Here is a 13,130-nt window from a genome sequence, read left to right on the forward strand (position 1 = left end):
TCCAGGAAAGGGTTGCATAGGCAAAGACCCATGCTTCTGAATCTTAGTGCTGCTTGATCTAGAGGCCATTCAACACTGTGAATGCCATGTGCTCCACTCAGAGAAACAGTTGCAACCTGAGGGGCCCTGGAGTCCCAGGTTTCCCTGCACTAACATAGTGCATCACTTAGAGAAACCAGCCTCTGCCTTCCATAGCTGAGGTGGTGTTTAATAAGCTGTGGGACAATCTGTCGGTTCCTGGGTGCTGTTATTAAGCATGTCTCATTTTCACTCTCCTGTGGGTACTGTTTTCAATGATTAATTTTCCATTTGTTCCCCTGATTACTGACCAAACTGGACATGGTAATGCACATTTGCCCCAGCACTGGAATGAAGGAACTGGGGGGGGGGGGCATTAGAAGTGCAAGGGCATCTTCAGCTGCACAGAGCACAGCAAATGTGAAGACAGCCTGGGCTGCACAAGAAAAATGGATATTGCCAGGAGTGGTAGCACTTGAGAGGGAGAGATCTTTGTAAGTTCGAAGCCAGCCTGTACTACATAGTGAGTTATAGGCCAGCTGAGGCTACACAGTGAAACCCTGTCATAATATATATATAAAATCAAATGAGCAATACCAAAGGCTTTTGGAAAATGAGGATGATTTGCATCCTGTGTTGGGGCTGTTGAACTTTGTGCATCAGTTTACCTGGAGAGTTCTGTAGAATGAAAGACTTCCCAGACACCAACTCATCGGGGCCAGAGTTTGCCGAGGAATGCAATTTGAGGCAAGCACTGATTTTCTCCCTCTGCCCTCCCCTCCATTGGCTCCAACGCCAGTTGCAACTGGCATCAGAAGCCTTGAGCTGAGGATGCGTTAGTGATTTGTCATGGTTAGGCAAATGACACACTGAAAAATCTGACTACAAGATGGCTGTCAAACTCCGAGGTCATCTACATCATTGCTCCATCAGCTCCTGCGTGGGCTATTCCTACAGCATTCTCTTTGTGTCTGTTCACTGTGCTCAGGTTCACACTCTTAACTGTTTCGGATACCCATCTGTCCATCTCATCCTTACCACCATCACCACACTGCACATGCCAACACAGAAACAAACACATATCCACACACAGAGAAACATGAGCACAGATACAGACACCTGCACACACACAGAGACACATACCCACATGTGTGCCCTTATAGAGCTACACACAGACAACCAGACATGTCAGACATATGTGCACACATGTATGTATATGTAGAGACACACTGATGCATGCACACCCATGTGTATACACACAGAAAGAAAGGAAGGAAGGAAGGAAGGAAGGAAGGAAGGAAGGAAGGAAGGAAGGAAGGAAGGAAGGAAGGAAAGAAGGAAGGAAGAAAGGAAGGAGCTCTGAAAATAGCCACCAACTTCCTGCTCAGTCGCTTTTCATTCTATCAGAGTGTGGAGGAATTCTGTCACATTTGGTCTGTTCTCACTTGGTCCTCCAGCTTCATCTCTGTCCCCAGCTCCACCCAGTTCCTTTGATGGTCTCCCAGTTGGATACCCACTTCCCACTCCTGGGCCACCCTCTTCCTTTTCCAGTAAGTTTCCCTGTTTATCCAGATCTCAGTTCAGCAAAAGTCCTGTCCTTTCCACTCAGGTAGATCCCCATATGATTATAGCGTGCGCGTGTGTGTGTGTGTGTGTGTGTGTGTGTGTGTGTGTGTGTGTATAGGATGCACTTCAGTATGGGTGTTCATACACACATGTGTGCATGGAGATCAGAGGGGAGGAGTCTTCCGCAATTGCTCACTACTTCATTTTTGAAGATGCTAAGTCCCTCCTTGCACCTGGAGCTCACTGATTGGCTGGACTTCCTGGCTGTTGAGCCCCAGGGATCCTCCTACCTCTGCTGTCCTGTCCAGTGCTGGGATGACAGGAGTGCCCCACCGTGCCCCACTTTTTATGTGGTTACTGGGGTCCAGACTCAGGTCCTCATGCTTGCACACATGCACTTCAACCAGCAGAGTCCCCTCCTCCATGTAATTTATTTCTTTAAACCGAGTCTCTCAGCAGGACTGGAGCTCCTAATAAGCCTAGGGTGGCTAGACAGCGAGACTGAGGCACCGCCTCCTTCCGGTATTACAGGTGTGCACTGCTGTGCCCAACTTCCTTTGTGGGATCCAGGGATCAAGTGGGGGTCCTCATGCTTGCCTAGCAGGCACTCTACCCACTAAGCCATCTTTCCAGCCCTCCACATTCTCCTTTCTTCTGAAGCACCTGGAAACATCTGCCCCACTATGTACTGAAATTCCTGTGACATTTTGATAATCAGCCATTGTATTCCGTGGCATGCTCCACAAGAGCAGGGCCGTGTGTGTTTTACATCTCCATGTCCCTGGCATTCTTTCCAGTGCCTTATTCATTCTTGCTCATCAAATATTGACTAGATAGATAGATGAGTTAATTTAACCATGAAGTCACATGACCTCACAGAATGATGGAGTCCTACTGTGTACCTGGCTGAAGGTAGCTAATCACTTGAAAGTCAATAAATCGCATTTGAACACTTTAGCAAAGGGTGGCATGATCATTTTCCTCCAGACATACATTAAAATTGTTTTGAGTCAGGGTCTCGTGTAGCTTGTGTTTGACCTTGTGCTACCTGTGTGGCTGGGGATGATTTGGACCTCCTCCCGAGTGTTTGGATTACAGACAGGCACCACCACACCTGGCGTATCACGTGCTGGAGATGGAACCCAGGCCTTCATGTATGCTGAATGGGTACTTTTCCACCTGAGCCACACCCAGCCTCTCCTCCACATTTTTAAGCCTTCTACTTTCTAGACAAAGCATCATCTGTCTGGTGTAGCTGGTGTAGAGCTGGGCTGCCTGCTCTCTGAACTAAATGAGCTCCCAGGACTATGATCCGTCTGAGTTAAGCTTAGGCGGCCCAGAGTTGTGTGTTGATTGATACTGCTTTACATAGGCCTGATGATGCAGACTGTTCAGAAGAAAAGACGAGCCTCCCTCACTGGTGAATCATTGCCTCGCTTACCACTTAGAGAAACAAACGGCTCTGAGGGAAGCTTTATGTACCGACAAGGCAGAATTTGATTTAAACCCTTCAGAGCTAACTGAGCCCCTAAATCTTTACCTTCAAGGGGACTGGCTCGTATTTGTTGACGCAAACAAGATCATGGTTCCAGCCATATTTGAAATATGTGGGGAGCAGGCATTGTGCAGCAGCTTCACTTCTGTGGAGTTCACTGCTGATTAAAGTCTATGACAATGAAAACAGGTCACCTCTGGAACCAGCTTTTCCTCCTCACACTGTTATTCTCCAAGTGGCCCCGGCTTGCTTCTCTGGCTTGTACCTTGGAAGCTAGTGAGACGATAATGCTTTGTCTGGGGCTCCAGGTTCCTGACTTCCAGCTTGAGTTCTCAACCGCAGTTTCCCTGGGTTTCTCTTTGTGTCTGTCTTCCTATCTGTCTCCATCTCTGTCTCTGTCCCTCTGTGTCTCTCTGTGTATCTCTCTCTCACCCTATCTACCTCACTGTCTCTCTTGGTCTCTCTAGCTGTCTCTTCTGTGTCTCTATCTTCCTGCTTCTATTTCTTCATCTCTGTCTTTTGTTCTGTTTGTCTGTCTGTCTGTCTGTCTGTCACTCGGTTTCTCTCTTTCTTACCCCTTTCCTCTCCTCCCCTAGATCTTTAATTGGTGAAGAGACTAAAATTTCTGCTGTTATGTCTGATTTTGTGTTAGTTACACTTAGATAAAATGAAGATCCTTGATTTTTTTTAAACGTTGGCATGCTTTAATGAGTTTAAGATAAATTTAGAAGCTATCCAGCCTCAAATGAACAGCTGCGGGCTGCAGAGGCGTGCGACCATGTTTCACTGCATGTCTGCCTCCACTCATCTTCTCTTTCCTTGGCCTTTTCTAGAAGGTTCCCACAATGTGTACTCTTAATATTTCATTGTTCTCCAACATTCTCACTGGCACATAATTGTGGGAGGGTGTGGAGAAAGTAGCCTGACCCTAGTAGAGTTGTGTTTATGGGTCAGTGAGGCCATCTCAGTCCTGTTCTCCCTTCTTTTTGTTTAGACACAGTTTCACATAGCCCAGGTTGGCTTCAAGCTCACTGTGCAGCTAAGGCTAGCTTTGAAGCCCTGGTCTTTGTATTAGTTGGCATTCTAGAGGAACAGATAAAAATACACACACACACACACACACACACACACACATTTGGTTTTTTAAGACAGGGTTTCTCTGTATAGTTTTGGTGCCTGTCCTGGATCTCGCTCTGTAGACCAGGCTGGCCTCAAACTCACAGAGATCTGCCTGGCTCTGCCACCTGAGTGCTGGGATTAAAGGTGTGTGCCACCACCGCCCAGCTAGAAAATAGTTTTTATATGTGTAACATATGCGTCTATACATGTTTATATGTTGAAAGGAGATTTATTAGAGTAGCTTACAGGCTATGGTCTAACTATTCCAATAATGGCTGTGTCCTGGCAAGAAGGCCAAGAATTCCATAGTTTATCAATCCATAAAGCTGGGTTACTCAGCTTATACCAGCAAAGGAATGCCTCAGTGGCAGGATAGATGAATTTTCCAGTGAGCGTGAGGGCAAGCAGGCAAAAAGCAAAAGCTTCCTTTTTGTATGTCCTTTTATATAGGTTGGCAACAGTGTGAACCAGATTTAGGGTGGGTCTTTTCACTTCAAATGATCCAACCAAGAAGATTCTTCACAGATGTGCCCAGCTGCTCAGGTTTTCATTGATTCCAGATGTAGTCAAGTTTACAGCCAGTGTTAGCCATCACAGTCCTCCTGTCTCCACCTCTAAGTTCTGGGATTCAAGACCAGCTTTGAGTCTTTGTTTTCCAATGACCCAACTACACACTGATGATTAACAATGCTAATGGGAAGCTGAGTGATGAAGAGATGTTTCTCAGGGAGTCACCTTACCAGCCCTCTTCTCTGCTCTGTGGAATCGCAGGGTCTCTTCTGTTTCCAACGTTGCTGCAGCCATCTCTGGCACACACTGTCCCCTCTAGTTCTTCCAGGACTCCACATTCTCAGTCCTGGAGGAGACATCCGCTCACCCCTGCGACACCCTCCAGCCAGAGCATTCTCTCTCCTTCCTGTCTTGGCTGATTTTGATTTCCCTCTCTCCTGTTGCTTTTTGCTGGGCCACAGGCAATGTGGACACCATTGGCACACTCAGGTTCCCTAACCACCTCCTCACTGGGAAGGGTAGAAGAGAAAGAGGCCGGCTTTCCTTTCTCTTGTCTTCGTTGTTACTGTTAGTATATTGATAAACAGTCTTGAGTTGTTGAATTCTGGGGAATTAAAATTTAACTTTGGAAGAGACGTGTAGTTCACCTGGAACTTTATATATGAGGGAAACTGAGATGCAAAATGCTTGAATGATTGGCCCAGCAAGGCTCTGTGTTTGGTTCATAAATACTACAGCATTATCAGTTCCACGATGATGAGATAATTTTGAGATCAGTGTGAAGCTTGATATTGGATCCAGGTCTGATGGACCACCGACGATAGTCTGATCTACCATAGGAGATGCTTTTGGTAATCTCTGAGCTCACACCTTCCAGTATCCCTAACTGCCGGTCATTCCTATACAGTGGCTGCAACTGGTCTATCTGCTAACAATTCTAACCGCTGCCCCTTCTCCACAGTATTTCCCATTGCAGCAGTTAGTATGGTGCCTCCCCCTCCTGTCCTCCACTTCCTCTTTTTTCTAAGTAGAAGCAAGCTGAATCTATTTCCATAACTTACAAGATTCTCCTTGGCCCATCCAAATCTCTTTATGATCTTGAGTGTGTGTGTGTGTGTGTGTGTGTGTGTGTGTGTGTGTGTGTGCGCGCGTGTGCGCGCGCGCGCACATGTATATAAAGTGCACATACACACATATACATTTGTGGTGGAAGCCAGAAAACAACCTTGCCTGTCATTCCTCAAGCCTCACCCACCTTGTTTGTTTTCTTTTTGTATGTTTTTGAGAAAGGATCTCTGATTGGCCTGGAATTTACCAAGTAGTCCAGACTGGCTAGGCAGTTTCTATGTGCCCAGGGTTGGGATTACACATGTTCACTACCATGACTAGCTTTTTTTTCAGGTTTAACTATTAAATACTGGGGAGGATTTTGTTGTTGTTGTAGTGGTGGTGGTTTTATTTATTTTTATTGTTTGAGAATCTATAGAGGATTTTAATGTTGGTTGAAATCTCATTCCCCTCCAATCTGTCCCATATTCTTCCCACCACTTTTCTCTCCCGACTTCATATAATGGTCTTTATTTTTAGAGACCCACTGAGTGTCCTTAGTGACAACAGTATGGGCGTGTGGGTAGGGCTAGCTGCTGGATCATGGACAGCCTCTCAGGAAGCATCCCTGAAGAAACTGACTCCTTCTCTCCTAGCAGCTATCAGTTATCAATAACTCTTGAGCTAGGGGCGGGATTCCATGACGTCACCCCCTGTCCATGGTGGGATTTCTCTGGCTTGATCTTGTGCATGTCTTAGCCATACTGTCAGTCATGACCTCTGTGGTTTTTGATGTGGGTTCTGGAAGCCAATCAAACACAGTCTTCATGCTCGCACGGTAAGCACTTCCCTTACTAAGCTGCACCCCAGGCCCTGGCTTGCTTTCTTGCTCATCTTCCTCTTGCATCTTCTTGGCTGCAGCACGGAGACCCTCTCTCTCTTGCCCACAAAGTGTCCCCTCCTCTCAGCATTTGCTTCCATTTTCCTTCCGCTTAGACTGTCTTTTCCCGACTCTAGAGCCCCACCGTTCTCATCACTGAATATCAGCTTCTCAGGTAGTTCCATTCTGATGTCACCAAATCTTATCCCAGACTGTCCCTAACTCTACCCCTGTCCATCACAGTGGTTGGTTGTATTTCATTTTTCATAGCATTTGCCACTAACAACAGTTGTGTTACCTAAGCATTAGGTTTGCCATTTGTTATATTCCCAACATTAACTGTAATTTCATTAATTATAAGAACTCCGTTCTGTTTTTCCTGTCTCGAGCACCTGGATCAGCAAATGGTTTAGGGTGTTAAGAAACCTCTGTGTGCAGCAATGAACAGCGTTTGGACTCTTTCCAAAAGTCACTTTTGTTGTGGTTTGAATGTGAAATATGCTCATGTGTTTAAACACTTGCTCCCTGATGGTGGCACTGTTTGTGAGGGTTATGGGACTTTTAGGAGGTGGAGCCTTCCTAGCGGAAGTAGGGCACTAGGGATGGACTTTAAGGTTATAGCCCAGTCTTGCTTGCTGTTCACTCTGCTTCCTAAGTGGATACAATGTGACCAGATAGCCTCCTGCTCCTGTGACATCATGTTTTTTAATTGTAGGCTTTTTTGTTAGTAAGTTGACTAAGATATCCCTTGAAGCACAGTGCTGATGTACAGCATAGCATTTGTAAGTATAAAGAAAGCTGGGATGTGCCCTAATAAGGGAAGTAGTGATATTTTATTTGGGCATAAGATATATTCCTGGGGACTGCTTTAATAGTAAACAGTCAAGAGGATATATTTTATAAAATCATGCAGGAATCCAGGTGAGATATTAATTGGCTGGTGGAACTATTGTTGTGAAATTCAGCACATGATAATTGAGTGTTCACGAGAACGTTGTGGAATACAGCTACTGTGGAGGATGAGAATTGCTACCTGTGCGTATGTGCCTGATGACAATCTTATTTGGGGGAACAAAAACAAGTCAAGACTTACTGAACATAAGTAGACCAAGAGCATTTACTGAGCTGCTAAGGTAGAACTGGAATATGCCTGTCACATATTCTAAGGTTGCTTGGTGTTTTACTTCCCATACCAGGGTTTTTCCTTTGTTTTAATTAACTGTAACGTCCTAACAGGATGAGCATGCGTGTGCATGACTGCATGCATGCATGTGTGTTCTACAGGACACATAGAGATGTCAGAGGACAGTTTATGAGAGTTGGTTCTCTCCTTCAACCATGTGGGTCCTGGAGATTGAACTCAGGTGGCCAGGCTTGGTGGCAAGATCCTTTACCTTCTGAGCCATCTCCCTGGCCCATGATGCCCAATATTAAAAGAGAAGCACAGGGATCTTTTTATCTTCAGAGTTGAGTTGTTGACAAAGTGAACCCATTTCTGTACCTTACCGTGAATTTGGAAGTCTGGCCAGTAGTGAAGCATTAGAGAGTCACGGCTGTCAAAGGGCTTAGACCCCTGGCTTTGTTCCTTCTCTGTATGTAACTTAAACTGCCCTAGTGCTATCTGAGCAGAATTCACATCTGCTGTGGAAGTGGACACATCTGCACACTGTATCTAACCATCTAACCATCATTGGTGTGTGTGTGTGTGTGTGTGTGTGTGTGTGTGTGTGTGTGCATGCATGTGAGCATATTGATTCATGTGTATTCATGTTTGTTGAGGACAATCTCACATCTCATTCCTCAGATATGAGGAACTGGGTTTTTATTTTGTTTTATTTATAACTATAGAAACAACCACTTATTATTTGGCCTGCCAATGCTTCCCCAGCACTGGGATCCCAGGTGCCACCATACTTTTTCTGTGTGAGTCTAGGAATGGAACTTAGGTACTTGTGTTTGCAGGGCAAACATTTTATGGACTGCACCATCTTCCTAGCCAAGCACCATCACCTTCATAATCCACTGTGTATTCATTAAATGCAGAGATCACAGCTAAAATCATATTTAGAAATCTCCACAAAACAAATGAACATGAGTCACCCTACTAAATAAGTGTTTTATATTCATGGATGTTATACATATAGACGTATATACCTTGCATGCATATGTACTATAAGATACACTCTTTACATACTTCAAAGTGCATTTTCAAAGTTATGTTAAAGTATAATGGATCCTTCAGAGCACCTTGGTGAATGTAGTTTGAGAACCTGTGCCTCCCCAATGCTGTTTCCTTCTAAATAGATAAAATGAGTCCCTTAAAGGCGGGGGTTATTGTGTTTTGCTTTTACATTTACGGATGATCTTAATTTAGTACCAAATATAAAGAGGTCTGTCAGAATGGGTAATCCACTTTAGGTCAGGTAGTTGGCCATCCGCTGTATCAGAGCCAAGTTCACCACAGTGTGTGTTGGGAATTAGACAGTGTTACAGGATGACATCGCCTGGTGTGTGATGCAAGGGCCCTGGTCAGGACACAGCACATGGAATATGGTTCATATGGTATTCTCTTTTTTATTCTTTCATATAATTGTGTGTCATGCATGTCCTTGTACAGATGCGCCTGAGCGGGGGTAAGGACACTTTGGGATGTTGAATTGCACCTTTCACCTTGTTTAGGATAGGATCTCTTGTTTACCCCTGTGTATGCCAGGCTAGGTGGCCTGCATGCTTCCCTGGATTCTTCTGTCTCTACCTCCTGTCTCATTGTAGGAATGCTGGGGATATAAACACATAAGATTGTATCTGCCTTTAACATGGTTTATGGGGATCAGAACTCAGGTCCTCACACTTGGGCAGCAAGCACTTTTACCCACTCAGCCATCTCTGTCGCCCCTTGTATGATACTCTCTTGATGTTTATTTTTTTCCCTTGAAGACAAGAGCTAAGCGAGAGTCTCAAATTAACACTTCTCAGCTTCCAAAAAGCTGTCAGAGACAAGGTTGAGTGTGGAGCTTCCAACAGGGAGGCAAGACAAGACAACAACATTTTATGTCTGCCTCAAGGCTGTACAACAAAACCTGAAGTGTTAGAGGAGGAACACAAGAGTCCTTGGAAATGAGGTTATTCGTGGCTGGAGGAACTATTTGGTTTGAGCATAGAGTTCCACCTGGCTGGAGAGACAGTCAGCAGTGCATGCACTTGCTCTGCAGATGTAAAGACTCAAGTTCATATCCCAAGAACCTATATAAATGCCACATAGACATGCAAGTCTGCCTGTAATTGCAGCCTTGAAAGGCAGAGACAGGAGCCCCCCCCCCCCCAAATCTAGCTGGTAATAGAGACAAGCTAGATGAATAACTTATGATTCTGACTCAGTGAATAAGGTAGAGGAGTGATACAGAATGTTCCCATCACCAACCTTGGTCCTCCACATATATGCATACCACACACACGCTTCTGCCCACACACATGAAAAATGTATATATACATGTATATCACACACATATAAATGGAATAAAAAATCTGAAATAGCCATTTCAGTATTTATGATGTTTATGTTTCCTTGAATCAATTAATTAGTTGTATGTCCATTGAGTTCCATGATCCCCTTTGCCTTTCACAAGTGAAGGCATCAAGATGGGTATATTTTTCTCAGTTTAAAGCATAGCTACATTGTATTGTAATGATACAAATTGATTAACCACACAATTGTGTCTGAAGCTTGACTGGCTCTGTAGCTACTCAGACTGGGTGGGCAACATGCATTTTCAGATATGGTAGTCCAGTGGCTTTACCTTATTAGAGTCAATGGGGGGAAAAAACAACAAAACAAAACAGAAAACTTCTGAATCAGGGCTACAGTTAATAAAGTACTTGACATGCAAGCATGATAACCTGAGTTCAGCCCACAGAACTCATGTAAAATTGCAGGATGGTGGTGTGTTTATAATCCCAGCACTGGTGATGTGGGGACAGACAGATCCCTGGGGCAGAGCTTGCTGTTAGCTAGCCTTGCTTACTTGCTGAGTTCTATACTGATAAGAGTCCTCTCTTTAAAACAAAGTGGTGGCATTTAAGGACTATCCCCATGAGTGATCTCTGGCCTCCTTGCATACACACACATGTGCATGTGTACACACATGTGGACCCTTGCACGTGCACATATGCCCACACACAAAATACAAAGCTTCTGTGCTCACTAACATCAGCGTCATTTATCTTGTTTTACAAAGTCTTCTCTACCTCAGCCCTGGAAAGGGCCCCGAAGCCATAGAGTCAAATCCAGACGTCTCCACTTTAGACTTTTGCTATGTTCCAGCTGTAGATGACTGAAAACGGGAATTTTCTTTTGGGCTGCAGGAGAGAGTGCCTGAGGAAGAGAGAAAACACCAAGAAGCACTGGGTGATCTCCATGCAGCAGGAGACGAAGACTCAAGAAGTGAGATCAGCAGTGCGGATGAGGGAAAAGAAAACACCAGGCTGCTCTTAAAGAGACTGAAGGCTCTGGAGGTAAGACACCCAACTGTCCACCCACTGAGAGAAAAACCTGCCGGTGCTGGTACCGACTGTGAGTCCAAGTTCCTTTCTTAGTTCTCTCAGACACGTGACTATATCCATTGGGATCCCTTCCTCAACAATGGACACTGTTAAATTCGCTGCACTAGAAGGGCCTTGACTCAGAAATCCAGCTGCATGGCCTTCAAAAGAGAAAACAGCACCGCAGCTCTCTTCCAAATCCTAGGCTCTGAAATTGCAAGCACTTTAGGCAGGGGCTGTGGAACGCTTGACTTTCTATTTCCAATGCCTCATAAAATGGAAGCATGGGTGAATGAGAAAACAAATGATCCAATAGCATATAAAATGGTTGTGAAAGTTGTGTATGTGTTTAGATACAAATTTTTCTAGTATTTTTGGTAAACCCATTTTATTAAGAAAACAGGCATGTGTAGACATCAGCATGTAAGGTACATGTAGGGGGAGAATCAACACCAAGCTATGGGGTCTTTGAGGGAGATCTGAATGTACCCCAACTCTCTAATACACAGTTTGAAGGTACCAGATGCTCTATAATGTAGAGGCATTTATGTCACCTGTAAGTGTTTGTTCCTCAGTTTTCCTACCTGCCTTCAGAGAACATTTTGCTTATGCATTCTTGTTTAAGGTATTTGAGACTTAAGTGATGGTGTTAACTTGATCCATCCCAGAGGATCATTTGGAAAGAGAGTCTAAATGAGGAGTTGTCCACATTTGTTTGGAATTGGGCATGTCTGTGGGAGATTGTTCTGATTGCCTCAGTTGATCTGGAAAGACCCAGCCTACTATGAGCGGCACCATTCCCAAGATAGGGGGGGGACTGAGTACAGGGCATATATACATCTGTCTCTGCTCTTGACTCTGGATGTGACTAGATGCTCCATGTCTCTTTCATTGTGATGCTCCCACATTTATGGAACATAATCTGGAACTGTAAGTTGTAAATCCTTTCTTTCCTAGATTTTACTCTCTCTCTCTCAGGGTATTTTGTCTCAGAACATGAAATGAACTTAGAACACCCATCATCTAAAAACACAGTCTAGGGATGTAGCTCAGTTGGTAATATGCTTGCCTGTCATGGTGGAAGCTCTGAGTTCTCTCCTCAGCATTGCATTCAATTGGACATGGTGGTATAGACCTGAAATCTCAGTGCCCAGGAGGATCAGGAATTCAGGATCATCTTTGATTACAAAGTAAATTCCAGGATGACCTGGGGTACATGGGAATCTGCCACAAAACAAAACAAAAACAAAGGAACAATGATAAATGCATAGTCATACTGTAGGGCCCATAAAATCTGGAATACTTTCATAGTATCCAGAACCAGGATGAGAAGCATGTGGCTTGCTCTCTGCCTGCTGTCCACAGCCCTGCCTCTGATCTCTGGCATCCTTTATATAAAGAGAGTACTGCCCTTTAGATTCTGATTTCCTTAATGCAATGGGCATTAGCCAGATTCTCAGGATTTTGTTTGAATCCCTGCTCTCTATTTTAGTATTTAAAAATCTTCAGAGTCACCTAATCTCTTTCTGTTTTTCTTTCCTCACTTGTAAAAGGAAGACAATAATAGTGCACAACCTTACCAAAAAAGCAGTGGAGATTAAACTGTTTATTATTTCTATAATCCACTTATACTTGATCCAATCTGTGTTTCAGTTCCATGTGACAAAAAAATGCCCTGGAAAAAAAAGCAACTAACGGGGTTCATTTCAGCTTGCAGCCCCCAGAATCAGTTCAGCATTGCGGGTTAGTCAGAACAGGAACTTAGATCAGCTAGTCACATCACATCCACCTTCAAGAGCAGAGAGAAAGGAACACATGCTTACTCACTTGCTTCCTTGCTTGTGCTCACGTATTTCTTTACTTGGATACAGTCCAAGACCCCAGACCAGGGAATGGTGACGCCCAACGTGGGCTGAGTCTTCCTATCTCAGTTAACATTAGTAATGAAGACAATCC

The 13,130-nt window shown here is 44.4% G+C and overlaps 1 protein-coding gene across 1 annotated transcript in view; it reads left to right on the forward strand.

Moving 5' to 3' along the window:
• Nckap5 (NCK associated protein 5) overlaps positions 1-13,130 on the forward strand; it is a 788,185-nt gene that overhangs the window by 456,498 nt on the left and 318,557 nt on the right. The window contains exon 6 of the mRNA XM_059280499.1: positions 10,998-11,147. Coding sequence (XP_059136482.1) covers positions 10,998-11,147 — 150 coding nt within the window. The remainder of the gene's footprint in view (positions 1-10,997; positions 11,148-13,130) is intronic.

The sequence above is a fragment of the Peromyscus eremicus genome, chromosome 15, assembly GCF_949786415.1.
Source record: "Peromyscus eremicus chromosome 15, PerEre_H2_v1, whole genome shotgun sequence".
In the NCBI taxonomy this organism is placed as follows: domain Eukaryota; kingdom Metazoa; phylum Chordata; class Mammalia; order Rodentia; family Cricetidae; genus Peromyscus; species Peromyscus eremicus.